Genomic DNA, 20,416 nt, shown 5'->3' with positions numbered 1-20,416 from the left:
TAATAAAAAAGTATAATATATATTTATAAGGACCAACTTATTTTTTTAAGATTCTAAGAATCATCATAGTGATGATACGTGATTACTAAAATATGTTATAATGCTCCAGAATTAATATATAGAAGATTAAATATGGAAAATTTTTATGTTTAGCACATTCATGCTACCCCATTAAATATCTTTTTCGTTAAAACGATGAAGAATTTAAAAAGAGATAACCAACTGGGTGGTGGAGTTGAAGGTAAGGTACAAGCACATCCCGCACTTCATTTTCTGCGTTTTATTTCTTTGTTTTTTTTAAACAAAATAAAATCAAAAAGCTTGGTTGAATGGTAACACATTATCCCTCCCGTAGTGCATTATTTCCGTTCCGCTGAAAATATTCGGACCCTATATAAACAAAAGGAAAAAATCTTATATAAAATATTATTTTTTCAAATTATTAAAACATTAAAATTTGAAAAAAATACAGTGTTCACAAAAATTAAAGTAAAATCTATCAGTTTTTTTTTTTTGTTTTTTAGAAGAGCCTTATAATTTCTCCACACTTTTTTAATAATAATAACAATAAAATGAACCTGAAACAATTATAAAAATTAAAATCACATTCATATTTCTTAAATATCTATTCATGACTGTAATAATATTTTAAATGACATTTGACTAAGAACAAGACTATAAACTTGTGTATATACCACATGAAATTTTTTAAATGTCTACATGCAGTGATTTTAAGATGAAATTAAAACTAGGTTTTTAAATCGTGACAGCAAATTTGGTATTTTAATTGATATATAATGAAAGTGAGGATAGTCTAGCACGCAGTGCAAGAAAGCAACCCTCGTTTGTAGTCCATATGGATGCGGAGCTTCCAGTTTGGTTCACAGAGTCTATATGAGTCTGTTTGTGTGCTGACAAAAAAAAAAAAAAAAAAATTGATATATAATGAAAGTGAGGAAAACTGTCATTTAAATCACCAACTTTCAAATTTGGTTGAAAAAAACATGAACTTTTTTGTGGACAATTTAAATCATCAACTTATCTTGATTAGCCGTTTTAACTTCTAACATATTTTGACTAAACATTTATTAATATGTTGTTAAAATGGTTAACAGATTAAGTTAACGGTGTTAATTAGTCTTCCATCTATAATCTCTGTTAAGTTCATACGACGTCGTTTTTAAATTTTTTAAAAAATGTTCTCAACCCGTGAATCCAACTCGTCACCAAAGATACACTTGTTACAAAGCTGAACCACTAGACCACTTATAGTTCCGTTGATTTATATAGATACTAATAGTTACTATTATTAAACCTCCAAATCATCTTCTCTTAACATAAATCCCTAATTCGTTTCTGAATCTAATAAACCCCAAATTGTTTCTTCTCAAAACCTAAATATAATTGTATCAGTATATTATCACTCATACAAAACAGTGTCACGTCTCCTAAATTGATTCTTTCTTTTCATACATATATCAACAACTAAACCGAAAACTTAGACGTCTGATATGTGGTGTTTTTAATACCAATACATGTGCACTTTGAGCTCATTTTCAGTCCTAATTCGTGTTTAATTTACATCATTCTAGGTTGGGAACAGGTGAAAGAGTAAAGGAGAGAGTTTCAGGAAGTCTGATGCTGTTTCGAAGGATTCAACGTGGAACAGTCATTTAGAACAACCCAAGGGTTGCTCCCGAAGAGATCAAGCATTAGACTGCTCCCGTTCATTAAGGAAACTTCCTATTCTGGAGTTTGCCCTAGTTTCGACTTTCTCTTTCTCTTATTCTCCTATCACCAGCGCCTCCCTATAAAGGGGGAGGCTATCGTTTTCTAAGAGGACACACGAGTTTTACAAGAAACCTAGATTACTCTTTTGGATTTTACGCAACTTGTAAGGGAGAAGGCTCCATCTCTCATTCTCACGAGAAGATTCCCTGAACCCTTTGTCTTTTTACTTATTTTATATGCAGTATTATTCAGAAATCTTGTTTGTGTCATCCTGCTTAATGATTGAGTAGTAGGCAAAGCTTGCTTAGGGTTGTAGGGTGTTAGCCGCATGAACTGAACACAAATAAGTGATCTCAACTATCTTCATTCATATTGATCTTACTGCCTGCATTGAACTGATCACTTAATGTTGGATCTATGATTTAATCCTCTAGCTAACCGTTAGGAGATAAGTCGACCTATATTGAATGAGCTTAGTATCCCTAATCAGCGAGAGTAGATATTAGGGTATTAAGTGAACTAATCAGATCTCGCATCTAAAGCTTGCTTTCGCGTCTTGTTCCAAGCGAGAGCTTAGGATTCAAGACCGACTCGCATAGGGATCAAGATCACGATAGTGAGTTGTTCCAGCTGAGTGATCTGAGTTCTAGATCGCATTTCATCGCACTTGAATAGTTGTTCAGTTCTGCAAGTAACATCCGATTATTGACCCTAAGCCAGCTTCATTTAAATTGAATTCAAATTACCTAGGCATTCTTGTTACTTTTGTCGCAATTAATTCTCAAAACCCACTTGTTTCTCAGCTTGACATTGAACTCATAAGAGTAAAGAGTAAACTGGTCCTCTGGATTGAATCTCAAATATTACAATTACCACTGTTAACTTGACAGTAGCAAGGATTCATTTTTAGTGTATCAAGTTTTGGCGCCGTTGCGACGGGGACTAAGCTTTTACCTTTATTTTTCAGTTTAATATTTAGTCTGAGATATCTAACTTGCTTTACTTCTTTGTTGGAACAGATGATCCAAGTGCATGACCAGTAGACATACTCGGAGCAACGCACAAGGACCACTACATCAGCTGACTAACGAAGAACTCGCAAGATTAGAAAGACAGAACCGTCAACAGCCAAGAACAACCGACACCAACATGGGTGATCATGGCAATATGGATGACCTCACTGCTGCATTGGCACTCATTCAACAACAAATGCAGAATCAGCAACAGCAGATGCAGCAGATGCAGCAAACCATCCAGAATCAGCAACAAGCTGCACAAGAGCAAGCAGCCGAGAACGCTGCGCGAGAGGAGCGTGGTGCTCTTATTGGGGAGCGAAACCTTCCGAGGAATTTTGCTACTAACCGCTCCCCCATCAACCCTCCACCCTGTACTCGACAGGATTATGAGATCAAACCTGCACTGATTGGTCTGGTACAGAAGAGCACATTCAGTGGCCTCACTTCAGACATACCAATGGATCACATAGAGGCCTTTGAGAGGATCTGCAATTTCTCTCGCTCAAATGGAGTGCCACCGGATTACGTCAAGTGCACGCTGTTCCCATTTTCTCTTGAAGGGAAAGCTGCACGTTGGCTGCAATCTCTCCCAACCGGTTCTCTAACCTCATGGGATCAGGTTCGATCAGCATTCCTGAGCCACTTCTACACAAAGTCCAAAACCGCGGCTCTAAGGCATAGAATCTCCAACTTCAAGCAGAAATCTGATGAACCCTTTTATGAAGCTTGGGAGAGGTATAAAGAGTACCAGAGGGAATGTCCACACCACGGGTTTGATGACGATTACATATTGGAGGTGTTCTACGATGGAGTGAGCTATGAGTACCGGAACACCCTCGATTCCTCTAGTAACGGAGACTTCATGACTCAGACCACCCCTGGTGCATTCGCGTTGATTGAGAACATGGCTTCCAGTTCACTCAACAAGAACAAGGAGCATGATCGCTCCAAAAGTGTGAACAGCATAGACGATCTAGCGGCGAAGGTGGACCAACTGCTGAAGGGAAACCAGAGCCAGGTCTTCATAATGGAAGAAGCAACTCCTGAGAAGAGTGCGGGGGACAAGGCGTTTGAAGCTGAGCAGGCAGGAGACGATCAGCAGGAAGTGAGTTACGTAAATGGACAAGGGTGGCAGCTGAAGAATTATCACCCAAACCCTAACGTAAGGAACAATCCACAACTTTTCTGGCCTAAGCAGGACAAACAAGTTGATCCGGCGCAGAACAACCAGGGCCAGTATTCGGGATATCAGAAGAACTATCAACCCCGAACATATGTTCTAAGCCAACCGCAGAGCAATCAGCCTCAAATACAGAACCACCAGAACACTCAAGTCGCTACCTCCACCCCTGTCGCTGTTCCGCAAGATGAAACTAAAACCATGCTGCAGCAACTCCTCCAAGGACAACAGCTCCAAGGGAAAGCGCTGAACCAGGTCACTACCGAGATCAATACTAGGATGAACCATATGTTCGGAGACCTGAGCACCAAATATGATAATGTCGCAAGCCATATGAGACAGATGGACATTCAGATAGCTCAGACTGCCGAGAGTGTCAAGAGACAGCAAGGTACTCTACCTGGTAAAACAGACAAAAACCCCAAGGAGTGCAATGCGGTTCAGCTAAGAAGCGGGAAGCAACTTTCCGAGCCAGAAAGGAGAAGGTTCACCGCGGCTGAGAAAGGCAAGCAGAAAGAGTCAGAGCAACCACCAGCCGACCAAGCAGATGAGGGGAATACAGAGCCGGTAGTTGAAACAGCCTCGCCACGCTCAGAACAACCGGCTGAAGCAGTGCGCCCGATTCCAGAGGCTGTTCCTCCTCGCGAATACATTCCAAAAGTCCCTTACCCTGTTCCAGCGAAGGTCACTCGTAAGGACAAGGAGGAAATAAAATGCAGGAAGATGCTGGAAGATCTAACCGTCCGACTTCCCCTGATGGATGCGATTCAGATGATGCCCTCCATGCGTAGCTTTATGAAGGGGTTGATCTCAGGGAAAATATCAGACGAGAGCGAGTTCATGACAGTTTCCAAGGAGTGCAGCGCAGTGCTTCAGAACAGGCAAATAAAAAAACGAGGAGATCCCGGCAAATTTGTCCTCTCTATCCAGATTGGGAAGACAGTTTTCGCCTGCTCCTTGGTGGATCTTGGGTCTAGCGTGAATCTCATGCCCTACTCTGTCGCTTTACGACTCGGATACACGCACTTCAAACCAACTAAGATGTCCTTGGTTTTCGCAGACAGATCAGTCAAATCTCCTGTTGGTATTCTAGAGGATCTCCAAGTGAAAGTAGGGAACACCACTGTTCCAGCAGACTTCGTTGTTCTGGAATTGGAAGAAGAGTCTAAGGACCCCCTCATCTTGGGAAGACCATTCTTATGTACTGTCGGAGCTATCATTGATGTGCGACAGGGAAAGATTGATCTGAATCTTGGGGACATAGTTATGCAATTCGAAATGGATGAGTTGCTAAAGAAGCCGATGTTGGATGGACAAACCTTTGAGGTCAATGAAGGGGTTGATCCGCTCCAACCACAAGAAGGAATGATCGAGGAGATTCTTACCGAAGACCCACTGGAACTTGCACTGGTGCGTGCTGAAGCCGAGCAGAGTATGGTGAACATTGATGCTGATGGATATGCCAAGATGCTTGACTCCGCAAGGAGTATGGGGAGAATGGTAGCGAGTCTAAGTCTGGGGGAGGATATCAACAGGTGCGAGACCACTCCATCTGGAGCGACCCCTAAACCGGACCAACCAGAGGATCCCTGGAGCGAGCTCAAGGCTCCCAAAGTTGAGCTAAAACCCCTTCCCAAAGGGCTCAGGTACGCTTTCTTAGGTCCGAATTCCACATATCCTGTCATTGTGAATGCTGAGCTGAATAATGTGGAAACTGCATTGCTTTTATGCGAGCTTAGAAAATATCGTAAGGCATTAGGATATTCGCTAGCTGACATCCCTGGTATTTCGCCTGATTTATGCATGCATAGAATCCACTTGGAAGATGAATCAATGACTTCTGTCGAACATCAGAGGAGGTTAAACCCGAATCTAAAAGATGTCGTTAAGAAAGAGATAATGAAACTTCTTGAAGCAGGTGTGATCTATGCGATTTCTGATAGTAAATGGGTCAGTCCTGTTCATGTTGTACCTAAGAAAGGTGGGATCACTGTTATCACAAATGAAAAGAATGAATTGATCCCTACTAGGACGGTGACAGGACATCGCATGTGCATAGATTTCAGGAAATTAAATGCAGCAACTAGAAAGGATCACTTCCCACTCCCTTTTATTGATCAAATGCTTGAGAGATTGGCTAACCACCCATATTACTGCTTTTTAGATGGTTATTCAGGTTTCTTTCAGATTCCCATCCATCCAGACGATCAGGAGAAAACGACGTTCACATGCCCCTACGGAACGTACGCTTACAGGAGAATGCCATTCGGCTTGTGCAATGCGCCAGCAACATTCCAGCGCTGCATGATGTCGATCTTTACTGACCTGATTGAAGACATTATGGAAGTTTTCATGGACGATTTCAGCGTCTATGGAAGCTCCTTTAATGTCTGTTTGTCAAACTTGTGCAGGGTTCTTAAAAGATGTGAGGAGAAACACCTCGTACTCAACTGGGAGAAATGCCACTTCATGGTCACAGACGGGATTGTTCTAGGGCACAAGATCTCCGAGAAAGGAATTGAGGTGGATAAGGCAAAGATCGAAGTGATGATGAGTTTGCAACCACCAACAAACGTGAAGGCCATCAGGAGTTTCTTGGGTCACGCTGGGTTTTACCGACGGTTTATCCAGGATTTCTCAAGGATAGCAAGACCACTCACCAGACTGCTCTGTAAGGAGATCAAGTTCGATTTCGACAGTGAGTGTCTAGCTGCTTTCCACACCATCAAGGGAGCTCTAGTCAGTGCACCTGTTGTGCAACCACCAGACTGGGACCTACCCTTTGAAATCATGACTGATGCAAGTGATTTTGCAGTTGGAGCAGTACTTGGGCAGCGTAAGGACAAGAAACTTCATGTGATCTATTACGCTAGCAAAACTATGGATGAAGCTCAGTGCAGATACGCTACAACTGAGAAAGAGCTTCTGGCTATTGTTTTTGCTTTCGAAAAATTTAGGTCCTACCTAGTGGGATCTAAAGTGATTGTGCACACAGACCATGCTGCTCTTAAGTACCTGCTCACAAAGAAAGATGCGAAACCGAGGTTGTTAAGGTGGATTCTTCTTCTCCAAGAATTTGATCTAGAGATAAAAGATAAGAGAGGTGTCGAGAATGGGGTCGCTGACCATCTGTCCAGAATGAAGATTGAGGACGACACAACTCTTGATGAGGAACACCCAGTTGAACACGTCAACGCGATTGGTCTGTGTTACGCGGAACAATCTCTAAGAACCATGTCAGACTGTTCCAGCATCGCGGAACAACCTCCGAGGAAAGCGCCCGATTGTTCTCACATCTCGAAACATCATGTCGCCTTGATCCAAAAGCAATATCCTCACCTCCCATGGTTTGCTGAGATTGCTAACTTCTAGCTGCTGAAAAGCCACCACTTAAGTTCACAGGAAACGACAAGAGGAAATTCCTGAGAGAGGCAAGGCGTTATGTTTGGGATGAACCGTTCTTGTACAGACAAGGCAAGGATGGTTTGTTCAGAAGGTGTGTTCCAGAGGCAGATATTCCAGGAATTCTGCACCACTGCCATGGTTCATCTTACGCAGGTCATTTCGCTGCATTCAAAACGGTTTCTAAAGTCCTCCAAGCAGGGTTCTGGTGGCCGACTATGTTCAGGGATGCTCAAGCCTACGTAGCCAGGTGCGATGCATGCCAGCGACTTGGGAACATCAGCAAGAGGAATGAGATGCCTCAGAATTACATTCTAGAGGTTGAGGTATTCGACTGTTGGGGAGTCGATTTCATGGGACCATTCCCTGCGTCCTTCAAGAACGAGTACATCCTTGTCGCCGTTGACTACGTCTCTAAGTGGGTAGAAGCAGTGGCAAGCCCTACGAACGATGCAAAAGTGGCGACTAAGATGTTCAGCTCAATCATATTCCCAAGGTTCGGAGTGCCTAGGGTCGTAATCAGCGATGGTGGAACACACTTCATCAACAAGGCATTTCAGGGCCTTTTAAAAAAGAATGGAGTGAACCACAAGGTGGCAACTGCTTACCATCCACAGACGAGCGGACAGGTTGAGGTGTCAACAGGGAGATCAAAAGCATCCTGCAGAAAACTGTCAACACATCGCGAAAGGACTGGTCGCTTAAGCTGGACGATGCGCTATGGGCCTACAGAACAGCCTACAAGACGCCGCTAGGAACGACTCCATACCACCTGGTGTATGGTAAAGCATGTCACCTACCCGTCGAGCTTGAATACAAGGCTGCATGGGCAGTCAAGCTACTGAATTTCGACATCAAGCCAGCAACCGAGAGACGCATGATCCAGATTCATGAACTGGAGGAGATAAGGCACCTCGCCTATGAAAGCTCCAAAATCTACAAAGAGAAAACCAAGGCCTACCATGACAAGAGGATCATTGCCAGACAATTCGAACCAAACGATAAGGTCTTGCTTTTCAATTCGAGGCTGAGATTATTCCCAGGGAAGTTGAAGTCTAGATGGTCCGGGCCTTTCACTGTTAAGGAAGTTCGACCCTACGGAGCAGTTGTGTTATTAGACAAAAAAGGGGACGAGTTTGTAGTGAATGGACAGCGCGTCAAGCACTACCTTGCTGACTCCACTATCGCAGAGGGAGAAGAAATTCCCCTAAGCGAGCCCCCATCAGCCTGATCAATTGATCCAAGTCGAGCTAATGACTTTAAACAAGCGCTTGGTGGGAGGCAACCCACTGGTCAGTACATACATTGTCTACATAGTCTGTTCTTTTCCTTTTCTAATTTATTTTGCAGAAAAAGAAAATCGGACTCTTCACTCAGAACAACCAACGGACTGTTCTTCTGTTAGAACAACCCATCGACTGTTCCAGGTAAGTGTTCCGAACAAAAAAAAAAAATTTAAAAAAAAAAAAAAAAGAGAATAATTTCGGGAACAGTTAGGGTTTTGCCTATTTAAGGCTTCACCCTTCACTTTCCCTTTCAGTCCGCCGTACACTGATCCCCCACTTGCGATTCTCTCCAAACAAACCACCAAATCTTTGATTCTCAACCGTTTTAAGTGGTTTTGCTTCTCATTCGTTTGGAATCTCGAGTTCTCTCTGTTTTTGCAGATCACTTTACCAGTTTCCACAGGTGAAAGGCCCGACAATTCCAACTCGGTTTGCAAATTCATTTCTAAACCGCTTTCATAGATCGATTCTTGTTTAACCACTTGATATCGATCCCCCCTCGTGCTGTTAGGGTTGATTTAGAATATGCGATTTCCTATTTCACGATTGCGAATTTGATTTGAAATTTGTTGAAGTGAACAGCGGTTTGCAGTTCGCACAAGGAGAGATGGGAATACCTCGATTCCATTTCTTCTGTGTGACATAATAGAACTAATGCTTGATCTTGTTTGCCTTGTAGATGGCAAGAACTAAGCAATCCGCCAAGCGAACGAGAGCCACGTGCAGCACGCCACCCCCGCAAGTGCAGCAACAAACGTCCGCCTCCTACCCATGGCCCCGCGAGCAAGAGGGTGAACTGATTGATCTCGACAGCCCATTGCTCCTGGACTTCAATTGCGAGGGGTGGGATAAGGGGACAGCAGCTCGTTACAACGCCCTCCTCCGAGTTGACATGCTACCCACTCGTTTCTGCCACACAGAAACTTTGGCTGATCTTGGGATCGACGAGGATGTATTCGAAACGCTGCACGCCATCGGGATTGCTCCTCTGTGCTACACAACGCACGAGCTCTATCCAGACCTTGTTCGCCAGATGCTCGCCACGGCCACGATCACCTACGAGGATTCCGACGCACCCTCCTACGCCAACTGCTCGTTCTCTTTCATGGCGGATGGAGAGTACTGTCGCTTGTCCCTCGACAAGCTCAATGAAATCTATGAGATGGCCGCTGAACCGAAGGGGGTAGCGGTGGCGAAAAAGTTCTCTCCCTCTAACGCCTTTTGGGACTGCATTGCAAATGGGAACTTCACAGCAGGGAAGGTCTACCAGTCGCAGATTCGGAACCCCGCGCTTCGTGTCATCGCGAAGATCATCTCAAACCTCCTGTTCGCCAAGGATCTGACATCGAAGGTCACCAACGGGGAGCTGCAAACCCTGTACACTGGTATTGAGGATGAAATTCGCGCCTCTGGTTCCGGAATTCCCATTCAAAGGGTTAAGACGAATCCCGGTTTCAACTTCATCACCATGATATGCGAGCGGCGACAGTGCCTTATGCACGGCTCGAAGAAGAAAGACAGGAGCGGCAGCCTGCTCACACCGCTTTTCAAGCATTTCGACATTGATCTCACCAAATACAGCGTCAACAAGGAGGTCCAGTACCTCGACATTAGGTACCTAATGGCGTGCCACATCATGCGAGATGAAGAGACCTACAGCTTTTACGATAAAGCCGGAACTGCTATTCACCAAACTGCCTCACCCCGAGATCACCAGGTTCAGCGTGTTTGAGAACATACGGTTTCTTCCTCCCCCCGAGCTCCTTTGCACTGATCCACGTGCTGCGGTCCCTGACGAAGACATGGATGATGTTGAGGACATCACCCCTGAAGCCGACCCATCGTACGACCTAGGAGAGCTCGCCGATGTAACCGATGATCAAGCTTACAGACGCTGGATGGTGGACTCGCAGCGAAAGAACAACAGCCTCATGCGGAGGATACTCCACCTCGTCACTGGGGGATGCATTGGAGGGAGCGCCCAGCGCCAGTCTACGACAGATCGACCACCAAGATCCCACCGACCAGGCAAGGAGCCCATGGGAACTGGCCCTTTTTCAGAAGAGGTTCATCGCTCGCGCAACAGGCGATCCTTTGACCCAGCCGAGAGCGGCGAGTCCGACTGAGTCCGCAAGGACTATCCTCTATCCATTGTTCTATCCATCTGAACTTTTTATTTTTTATTTTGTTTTATGCTGTGTTGCTTTTTGGCTGACCTCAGCTTCATTTCCACCAGGGATGGTGTCGATTAAGTCTGGGGGAAGCACTGGGTGCTGAAACTTTATTTCTTTGTTTCTTTGTTTTTGAGTCAGTCCTTGCGTCATTTTGATGTTTTATCGAGTCAGTTTAGGATCGAGTCAGTTAAAACTCTTGTGGGAATTAGGACCTTGTGATATATTCTTTTAACCACCTCGTGCTCTAACATTCTTATCCAGTGACCTTAGCAGTGATGAAAGAGCCCATACTTGGACCTGGAACACCCTTTGACTCATCTCATTTGACTCTCCAGAAGCTCTCATCCGATCAGGTTACACTGGGTAGACTCAACTCCACCCAACTTGAACCTAATCTTGACTGAAATTCTTCTTGTTATGGGCACTAGATCAGGGAAACGAGACCAACGCTCAGGGCTTCTTATTCTTTTTACCAATCTTGCTGATCCTGAGCGGCTAGCTCATTTTTAGCTAGTTCCAACCTTCTACCTAAACCTTTATTTTCACCCTCATGCACTCTGTTTTTCAATGTCATATGTGCAGATATGTGCAAAAGGGCCGGAGAGGATAGGATTGACACAGCCCCTTACTCGTTGACGCCTGACACTCAGAGAGAAGAACAAGCAGATTGAGAACAGTCGACAAGATCAATCCTTAAAGAAAGGAACAGTCGACAAGATCAATCCTTAAAGAAAGGAACAGTCGAAGGCGCATGGAACAATGGCACCCCGTGAGAAACAGAGGATAGACCCCCAGCGGCTGCAAAACATTCGTCCCGATACCTCCCTCCATCTCCACTCAAAAAAAAAAAAAAAAAAAAAAAAAAAACGAATGCTTTAATTTATTTATGATGGAAGGGTAGATTCGAGATGCATGCTGCTGGAAAAGGGTGAGCAAGAAGTGGGCGCAGATTTTGGAGGAATAAAAAGAAGTCAAGAGCTGGAGAACAGTGGCACGATTGATCCACATTGTAGAACAATCTAATCCGTGAGGCAGAGATGAGTAAGGGTTGTGGGCTTCAACAGATCCGTCCTCTCTTGCTATTTTGCGCGATATCCTGCATGCACTCAAACACGGTAACCCCTAAACACTCTCAGCTCCACCGTAAAACAGCCTATTCCTTATCAACCCGTCTACCCTGAATAGTGCTTGTAATGAGAAGCTCACGCTGTTCTTAAATGATTCTTAAAGGAGTTTTGTCTCGATAGTGCAACCTTTTCAGGTATGAGATACAGAGTACGGAGCTGATCTTCGAACAGCAATCGTGGGGTGTTCTGGTAAGGGTGTGCGATCTGATTCTACAGCTTGTATGGTTCAGAGATGTGTGGTAAGAGCATGGTTATTCAGACAAAGCGAGTTCCCGCTCCTTCAAACCTTTCTCCCTGCTCTTGAGGCTTGGTCTTGTTCGAGGACAAACAAGGATCTAAGTCTGGGGGAATTGATATGTGGTGTTTTTAATACCAATACATGTGCACTTTGAGCTCATTTTCAGTCCTAATTCGTGTTTAATTTACATCATTCTAGGTTGGGAACAGGTGAAAGAGTAAAGGAGAGAGTTTCAGGAAGTCTGATGCTGTTTCGAAGGATTCAACGTGGAACAGTCATTTAGAACAACCCAAGGGTTGCTCCCGAAGAGATCAAGCATTAGACTGCTCCCGTTCATTAAGGAAACTTCCTATTCTGGAGTTTGCCCTAGTTTCGACTTTCTCTTTCTCTTATTCTCCTATCACCAGCGCCTCCTTATAAAGGGGGGAGGCTATCGTTTTCTAAGAGGACACACGAGTTTTACAAGAAACCTAGATTACTCTTTTGGATTTCACGCAACTTGTAAGGGAGAAGGCTCCATCTCTCATTCTCACGAGAAGACTTCCCTGAACCCTTTGTCTTTTTACTTATTTTATATGCAGTATTATTCAGAAATCTTGTTTGTGTCATCCTGCTTAATGATTGAGTAGTAGGCAAAGCTTGCTTAGGGTTGTAGGGTGTTAGCCGCATGAACTGAACACAAATAAGTGATCTCAACTATCTTCATTCATATTGATCTTACTGCCTGCATTGAACTGATCACTTAATGTCGGATCTATGATTTAATCCTCTAGCTAACCGTTAGGAGATAAGTCGACCTATATTGAATGAGCTTAGTATCCCTAATCAGCGAGAGTAGATATTAGGGTATTAAGTGAACTAATCAGATCTCGCATCTAAGGCTTGCTTTCGCGTCTTGTTCCAAGCGAGAGCTTAGGATTCAAGACCGACTCGCATAGGGATCAAGATCACGATAGTGAGTTGTTCCAGCTGAGTGATCTGAGTTCTAGATCGCATTTCATCGCACTTGAATAGTTGTTCAGTTCTGCAAGTAACATCCAATTATTGACCCTAAGCCAGCTTCATTTAAATTGAATTCAAATTACCTAGGCATTCTTGTTACTTTTGTCGCAATTAATTCTCAAAACCCACTTGTTTCTCAGCTTGACATTGAACTCATAAGAGTAAAGAGTAAACTGGTCCTCTGGATTGAATCTCAAATATTACAATTACCACTGTTAACTTGACAGTAGCAAGGATTCATTTTTAGTGTATCAACGTCCGTAGCTCGTGTACCCTAAATAAAGTCTTCAACTCTGGTTTGAAGGGAGTGAATCAACCTAAGGATGAGACACCGATGAGCTCCAAGATTTGGCCCATAGATTCAGAAACTAATTAGGGATTTAGGTTGAGAGAAGATGATTTGGAGGATTAATAATAATAACTATTAGTATCTATACAAGTCAATGGAACTATACTGGTCTAATGGCTCAGCTTTGTAACAAGTGTATTTTTGGTGTTGGGTTTGATTCACGGGTTTTGTACAATTTTTTTAAATTTAAAAACGACATCGTATGAACTTAGCAGAGATTAGAGACAGGACTAGAGACAGAAGACTACCCTCGTTAACTCAATATGTTAACCATTTTAACAACGTCTTAAAAACGGCTTAGTCAAAATATGTTAGAGGTTAAGACGGCTAGTCAAAATAAGATGAGGCTTTAAATGGTCCACGTGAAAGTAAATGCATTTTTCAACCAAATTTGAAAGTTGATGAATTAAATGACATTTTTCCAAGATATGACGTAACTGCTAACCATGCATTATCTAAGAAGATAAATGTAATTTTCATAGAACAAACTATATAAAATAATGCTTGATTGTTTAAAAGATGATTTGAGGTACAAGACAAATATTTGATTAAAATATAAAAGTTCGTTAACTTATTTACGTAATCTTGATAAGTTTGTTTGTTTGTTTTGGTTTGGTTTAGATAGTAAAATTGGAAAATATGAAAACATTTAAGTATTTATGTAATTTGGGTCATACTCAAATAATTATAAAATAATAATTCTATTTATATAATTTTATTTTCGTTTGTTCTGGTATTTCTTGTAGTTTTGGAAAATTTAGATAGCTTTATATATTTTGTATAATTAGGATTAGTCAAACTGGTCAAACATAGCTTTTAGCTTTTATTTTGATGGTGATTAGTGTATTGATGTCAATGACAATACTGTAAATACTGAACAGAGATGAAGATTATATAGTAAAATGTTCATTTTCTAAAAAAAGAATTAAAAAAAAAAGTAACGGTATTTTCGTAAATAATCCAAACGTTTGGGGTGAATAGAAAAAATGAAAGTTCCAAAAAAGTGAAGAATTAATTTTGTGTTTGACTTTGATTTTTTGAGTCATTTTTGCAACAAACCCTAAAATATGTAGTAAATAAACATTTATACATTTAATGTTCACAAATATAGAAATATAATTTAGATTTGGAGGGTGGGTTTTAGGGGTGGGGTTTAGAATTTTAAAAGATAAATTATTTAATTAATATTTAAATTTTTTAAAAATAATTCCAAAAAAATTTGAAAAAAAAAGAAAAATTTGAAAGATTTTTTTTTAAATAAAAATTCATAAACTTATTATTGAAAATACTAAAAATATTTTATTTTTTATTAGTTATTTATATTTGTATATCTATAAAATAAGGATGGAGATGTCTTTTGTATTTTAATAAAACATCTTTTGGTCATTTTTTTTATTTGTGTGTGTTTTGGTGGAAAAAAAAACATATTTTAAAGTCTTTTGAAAATTTGAGAGAGACTTAAGAGAGAGAAAGTAGATCTGGTTCCGGTGAGCGGTCGACGCGTAGGCGCGCGTGCCGTCGCCGGAACCTCTTGGTTTTTCCTTCCGATTAAGCAGTCCGTATCCTTGTCGTTCTCTCGTCATCCTCCCCCTGATTCGCTTTGCCCGAGCCCTGATTGACTCTCATCCGGAGACGATAGCTCGAGGAGCGAACCGTCATCAACGGTGGCTGAGTTATTGGAGTGAAGGCGCGGTCGTGTGGAGGTGAAAGCGTGGTGAAGTTATTCTTCGGGAGGTGGAGGCTACTAAAGCTCCGCCGTCGCCGGCTCAAGTCTCCGGGAGATGGTTGGCTTCTTCAGCAACGTCTCGTCGGTTTTGTCTCCGGAGGGTGAAGGCTTACACAGCTTTGCGTCGCCGGCTCTAGTGGTGAGAAGTGGTGGTTTCGTTTTTTTTGGATCGGGTATAGCGTGTGTTGTATGTGTTGCTGTGGGTCACGGCTCTCGTAAGACGGATGAGATCTCGATGAGATCGAGGATGCTCTCCGCAGAAAGTTCAGAAAGCTGAAGAAAAGTGGTGACGTTGGAGGCTCTCCGGTTTCGAGCTCCGGCGTAACGAGGGTGTCGGTGGCGGTGTTCAGGCGGGTTCTCGCGTAGGTGACGGTAAGGTTGAGGCATCGGTTGACGCGTGTCGTGCTGATGATGAGATTTCAACACGCGTCCCGTCTCCTTGACGCGTCGGCCAAAAGGAGAAGTCTGGGCCGCCTAGTTCGAGTTGAGTGAGGTGGGCTGCAGGCCCGTTTTATGTTTTGAATGGTTGCCCGACTGTTTGTGGGTTTTTGGTTTGTAACATATTGCTGGACCCGGGTCCAGTACTGTTGGGTTCGGGCTTTTGTTTTTCGTTTTGCAATAATAAAAAAAAAAAAACCTTGACGGAAAAAAAAAAAAAAACTCTTTTGAAAATTTTACTTTTTATATATGGTTAATAATGCCATCGAAAAATGAAAAATGAAAAAAAAAATACTAGAAAATATATGAATAATTTCATACACAAATGAAAACGTTGGTCACGTGGCTTCACAGTAGTTTTAACTAGCCAACCACCGTCCATAGAAACTCAGATCAAACAAAACAACGTCGGTTTCAGTTTCTCTCAGAGCTTCACCCTCTTTCAATGGCGAATCCCACACCTCACCTCTTCTCTCTCTCCTTCTTATCACTTCTTCTTCTTCCCCACTTCCCCACCGTCTCCTTGGCCCAGACGCTCTTCGTCTTCGGCGATGGTCTTTACGACGCCGGCAACAAACAGTTCGTCTCTTCGAACCGTGTCGACGCCAGCTTCCCTCCCTACGGAATGACTGTCGGAGAACCTACGGGACGGTGGTCCGACGGTCGTATCGTTCCAGACTACCTCGGTAACTAATATTCTTCATCAAACATGAAATCTATTGCTAAAGTTTAATCTGATCTTGTCCTCTGTTCTAAGCAGCTAGTTTCATGGGTGTTCCTCACATCCCTCCGATACTCAACGGCACGGCGGACTTCTCTCACGGCGCTAACTTCGCCATCGCCGACGCCACCGTCCTCGGCTCCCCTCCGGAGACGGTCAGTTTTTTTTTGCTTTAAAGTTAATCCACATAACTTGTGATCCAAGTATAGAGACTACTTTAAGTGTGAAGAACTCTAGATCTCAGATTAGGTCAACGCTTGAAGGAGTTTAAGTTCGACTAGATCTCTGTTTCATTTTTCCGACAGTTGACATTTTCACAACAAGTGATCAAGTTCTCGGACAACAAGAACAAGTGGTCAGCTCAAGCACGTTCTGAAGCTGTCTACTTGTTCTACATCGGCTCTGATGATTACTTGAAGTTTGCCAAGAACAATCCAAACCCCTCTGATGATCAGAAACAAGCTTTTGTGGATCGAGTCATCACCGCTATAGAAGCAGAACTAAAGGTAAAACAAAAAAATAACAGAAGCTAAATTATTTTGGGGGTTTTTTTTTTTTTTTTTTTTTTTTTTAATTATTTTGGGGGTTGTTTCTCTCATCTCTACTGGATCTTTTCAGGTGATTTACGGGACTGGAGGCAGGAAGTTTGCGTTGCATAACTTGGCACCGTTGGGTTGCTTACCAGCCGTGAAACAAGCAAACGGAAACGTACAGGAGTGCGTGAAGTTGCCTTCGGAGATGGCTGAGCTGCATAACAAGAAGCTGTTGCAGCTCTTGGTTGAACTTTCGAGACAACTCAGTGGCTTCCAGTACTCGTTTTACGACTTCTTCAGCTCCATCAAACACAGAGTTATCAAGTCTAAGACTTACAGTAAGTCTTTTCAATGTGATTCTCATGGACGATCACGAGCACATTCAAGTGAAACATTGACATATAATTCCCAAAATTAAAAAAAAATTAAATAAATATAACCTCCAAATTATTAAAAAGATTACTAAATTTTCTATAGTCCCAGTATAGAATGGCAGGCTCTAGTGATCCCATCATCGTAGTACAAAACCATTTGGTTACATTTATCGTTTATGTTGCAGCATTTGAGACGGGAATGGCTGCTTGTTGTGGAACTGGCTCTGTCAATGGAACTAGTTGTTCCACTAACAATGTATGCTCCAAGCCTGAAGACTATCTCTTCTTTGACGGTAAGCATCTGACGCAAGAAGGGAACCTTCAAGTTGGGCATTTGATGTGGGGGGCTGATCCGGTAGTGGTTGGACCGAACAATCTCAGGGAGCTTCTTTTCCTTCCTTTGAACACTACGGTCATGTTAGCTGACATACAGGAGGCTATGGCTGCCATGAGCCCGAAGCAGAACAAAATAGAGTCACTTTATGATATCAAGATGATGGAGTCGGAGATGGAGAATCAGTGGCTTTATCAAGATGGTAAAGCTGTCTCCTTTCTGATCTAAGATTTGTGTTTCAATATGTAATCAAATCCAGGAGCTGCTGTAATAACAAACAATCTTTGTTTTGTTTTGCAATAAAATAATCAGCTTCTAGAGTGATGGGAGATAGGTGGATAAAAATTTTGCGTTTCATGGAGCTATTAGAAAAGTATCAGTAATTAGTCTTCTAGACATGAATACAAGCTATTTAGAGCGTATTTGTTGCCTGAAAAGGTACATTGCCTGTTGAGCGGCTTCGAAGGAACACCGACAAGGATAGGAGATAGGTGGATCATCCCAATTTGCAGCTTGCAGTAATCAACAAAAGATTAAAGACAGTGATTAAGCATTTTATTCAAAAAATTGAGGCAAGGTTAGCATGATGCTGAAAATGAAGGCACTGCACAAAAGAAAACATATTGTGTGGGGATTCTTGTACATAACTGACCTGGTGAATGTCTTTGAATGGTTAAAACCTCCTTCTTTAGTTTTATCTATCTAGAACATTTTACTAAGTAGGTGTTGGTGGTTTAATGGTAATGCAAAGAAGTTGTTTTTTTCTGTGCGCCGGTTTCACACTACCTCTAGTACACACTATTAAATCAGAATTTTTAAGAACACACTTCAGAGTTATGGTACATTATGGACCTAGGTCCGAAACTTCTAGGATAATTTAAAAAAAAATCTACAAGGTGAACAGTCTGGTCTGACTGAGGTCTGACGGAAACCATACATTTTCAACAGTTCCTGAGCTTGGATCTGTTATTTTATCCCATGAGATACACTTATGATAGACAGTAATTATAATACTCCAATTGTTCACCACTAATGGATCTTCTACATCTTCTCACTCGGCCCGTGGGTCTTATATCCAGCGGTGGTTTTTGGAGACCAGAAAGATTTGTTTATTTGTCATACAAACATCACACGATCTTTATTCGTAATTTGGTCTCATTCGCATGATATCGCGAATCATTTTTCAATATCCTTCTACTATTCATGCTCAAGTATGATTAACTCTAAAACTTTTTTTAATGTGTGGCCAAAAAATTAAGTACACTTTAATAACATAGATAACCAAATCAATTATCTTAACCTTTTCAACATATACCACAAATAGGGATTTCACTTGTAGGAACTGTTTTGCTTAGACCAGTTTTCCCTGGACAGATAAATGAAGTTTCAGATCAGAAATGCTATTATAACAGTATCAATTGTTAGTGACGTTTCATACATTAGAACATCGTCAATAATGGGTCTTCCAGACAATACTTTAGAAGTAAGTTTGTGTGATACACTGCCTATCTTTGGTGCGTCAATAAGCCCTAACAAGGCCTAAATAAAATAGACAACTACTTTTTTTTTGAAATTTTATAGACAACTACTTGTAATAAAAATAAAAGGGTTAATTTGTGCGTTTAACTGTTAGAGGTTGGTTTGCTTTTTTGATGGTGACAAAATGTGTGTTCCCATAAAAACATTTCTTACTCAATTATTATTTAAATATTATAAAGGAAATTTAAAATACGAGAGATGAATGAAAAAGTATCTCTCGTGGAAGCTCTCTTAGTCTAGTGGTTTGACCAAAGATTCATTAATGTTTCTACACCAAGAAGTCTGCGTTTCAAATTCCAGAGAAAGCGGAATTATGCGAATTAAGAAAGAAAAGAGATCTGCAGCATGGTGCAAGGAGTACTGTCAAGCGTGGATCCCGTAGGGCGGCTCAGATGATACAGTCAGGCGTGAATCATCATACGACATGTAGAATTGTCTGCTGTAGAATCGTCGGTACTATTTCTAATAGTTGTAATAGCATAATTATCGAGCGTTAAAAAAGAATGAAAAAGTATCCCAAATGAGATATGTTCATGAGAAATTTCATAACAAATATCATTCTTTAAGTAATTTAACTTTTCGAAAATATTGAAATTTACTTAAATATTTTAATTTTATTCAATATACTAATATAAATTAGTCTACAATCTCAATTCAGAAAAAGCATCTACATCAGAAACATCTTAACATAAATTTATGATCAACTATATTAATATTTACTTGGAAGCTTTTTACAAAATAATTATGGAAAATTTTATCAATTTCTTGAGAGACTATCTAACTAAATATTAATATACTTGGTGAAAAAACTATGGTGAAGTACTATCAATACGGATTGGTTGCTCTAATACATTTAACAAAAAATTAAGAATGCACTTAATTAAAAACAGAGGAAAACATTTTATTTAAAGTCTCAAGAACAGTCATAACGCTCAGTTCGCGCCTGATCATAAAGAGTACAGTACATATTAAGCTCGAAACTAGACGAGCTACATAGATCCACTCACCTTGACATCAATGCCATCATCTAACAATAAAATATCCCCCACTGGTTCTTTCCAAAACTCAGACATATCCTCGTTAACAGGATAGGCAATTAGCTCACGAATGTTAATGGGTTGGACAACGTTTGGGTCGGCTCCAAAAAGAAGATGTGCGAATGATTCTTGTGCCTTCTCTGTGTTATGACGTGCGTCGAAGTAAAGATAAGATCTTTGATACTCGCATAACTTCGGGTGCACGTTAG

At 41.5% G+C, this 20,416-nt stretch overlaps 4 protein-coding genes and 1 non-coding gene across 5 annotated transcripts; 4 read left to right on the top strand and 1 right to left on the bottom strand.

Annotated features, from left to right (window-relative positions):
- Positions 1–1,925: 1,925 nt before the first annotated feature.
- LOC117127345 lies at positions 1,926–7,299 on the top strand. Its single transcript, XM_033277457.1, has one exon. It carries the CDS (start codon positions 2,764–2,766, stop codon positions 7,297–7,299), a length of 4,536 nt encoding a protein of 1,511 aa, XP_033133348.1. The 5' UTR covers positions 1,926–2,763.
- LOC117127646 lies at positions 3,415–3,521 on the bottom strand. Its single transcript, XR_004450666.1, has one exon. It is a non-coding gene; the product is annotated as a small nucleolar RNA R71 (small nucleolar RNA).
- A 69-nt stretch (positions 7,300–7,368) lies between the features above and the next one.
- LOC117127344 lies at positions 7,369–8,560 on the top strand. The gene is made up of 3 exons (XM_033277456.1): positions 7,369–7,423; positions 7,486–7,958; positions 8,021–8,560. The coding sequence occupies exons 1-3, from the start codon at positions 7,369–7,371 to the stop codon at positions 8,558–8,560; spliced, it is 1,068 nt and encodes a 355-aa protein (XP_033133347.1).
- A 285-nt stretch (positions 8,561–8,845) lies between these two features.
- LOC117127250 lies at positions 8,846–12,748 on the top strand. Its single transcript, XM_033276953.1, has 2 exons — positions 8,846–9,018; positions 9,295–12,748. The coding sequence occupies exon 2, from the start codon at positions 9,295–9,297 to the stop codon at positions 10,345–10,347; it is 1,053 nt and encodes a 350-aa protein (XP_033132844.1). The 5' UTR covers positions 8,846–9,018; the 3' UTR covers positions 10,348–12,748.
- Positions 12,749–16,050: 3,302 nt separating this feature from the next.
- On the top strand, positions 16,051–17,955 carry LOC103832639 (inactive GDSL esterase/lipase-like protein 25). The gene is made up of 5 exons (XM_009108698.3): positions 16,051–16,355; positions 16,430–16,545; positions 16,696–16,896; positions 17,009–17,261; positions 17,483–17,955. The coding sequence occupies exons 1-5, from the start codon at positions 16,115–16,117 to the stop codon at positions 17,857–17,859; spliced, it is 1,188 nt and encodes a 395-aa protein (XP_009106946.1). The 5' UTR covers positions 16,051–16,114; the 3' UTR covers positions 17,860–17,955.
- Positions 17,956–20,416: the final 2,461 nt, after the last annotated feature.

This window comes from Brassica rapa, chromosome A08 (genome assembly GCF_000309985.2).
Source record: "Brassica rapa cultivar Chiifu-401-42 chromosome A08, CAAS_Brap_v3.01, whole genome shotgun sequence".
In the NCBI taxonomy this organism is placed as follows: Eukaryota; Viridiplantae; Streptophyta; class Magnoliopsida; order Brassicales; family Brassicaceae; genus Brassica; species Brassica rapa.
The sequence above is the reverse complement of the archived record's forward strand: the minus strand, read 5'-3'. Positions and strand labels throughout refer to the sequence as shown.

Coding starts and splice junctions, on each gene's coding strand:
- LOC117127345 (XM_033277457.1), top strand. CDS start 2,764: ATGACCAGTAGACATACTCGGAGCAACGCACAAGGACCACTACATCAG.
- LOC117127250 (XM_033276953.1), top strand. CDS start 9,295: ATGGCAAGAACTAAGCAATCCGCCAAGCGAACGAGAGCCACGTGCAGC.
- LOC117127344 (XM_033277456.1), top strand. CDS start 7,369: ATGTTTGGGATGAACCGTTCTTGTACAGACAAGGCAAGGATGGTTTGT. Junction 7,424..7,485: donor AAGGATGGTTTGTTCAGAAG/GTGTGTTCCAGA, acceptor CATCTTACGCAG/GTCATTTCGCTGCATTCAAA. Junction 7,959..8,020: donor ATCCACAGACGAGCGGACAG/GTTGAGGTGTCA, acceptor ACATCGCGAAAG/GACTGGTCGCTTAAGCTGGA.
- LOC103832639 (XM_009108698.3), top strand. CDS start 16,115: ATGGCGAATCCCACACCTCACCTCTTCTCTCTCTCCTTCTTATCACTT. Junction 16,897..17,008: donor CTATAGAAGCAGAACTAAAG/GTAAAACAAAAA, acceptor GGATCTTTTCAG/GTGATTTACGGGACTGGAGG. Junction 17,262..17,482: donor TATCAAGTCTAAGACTTACA/GTAAGTCTTTTC, acceptor TTTATGTTGCAG/CATTTGAGACGGGAATGGCT.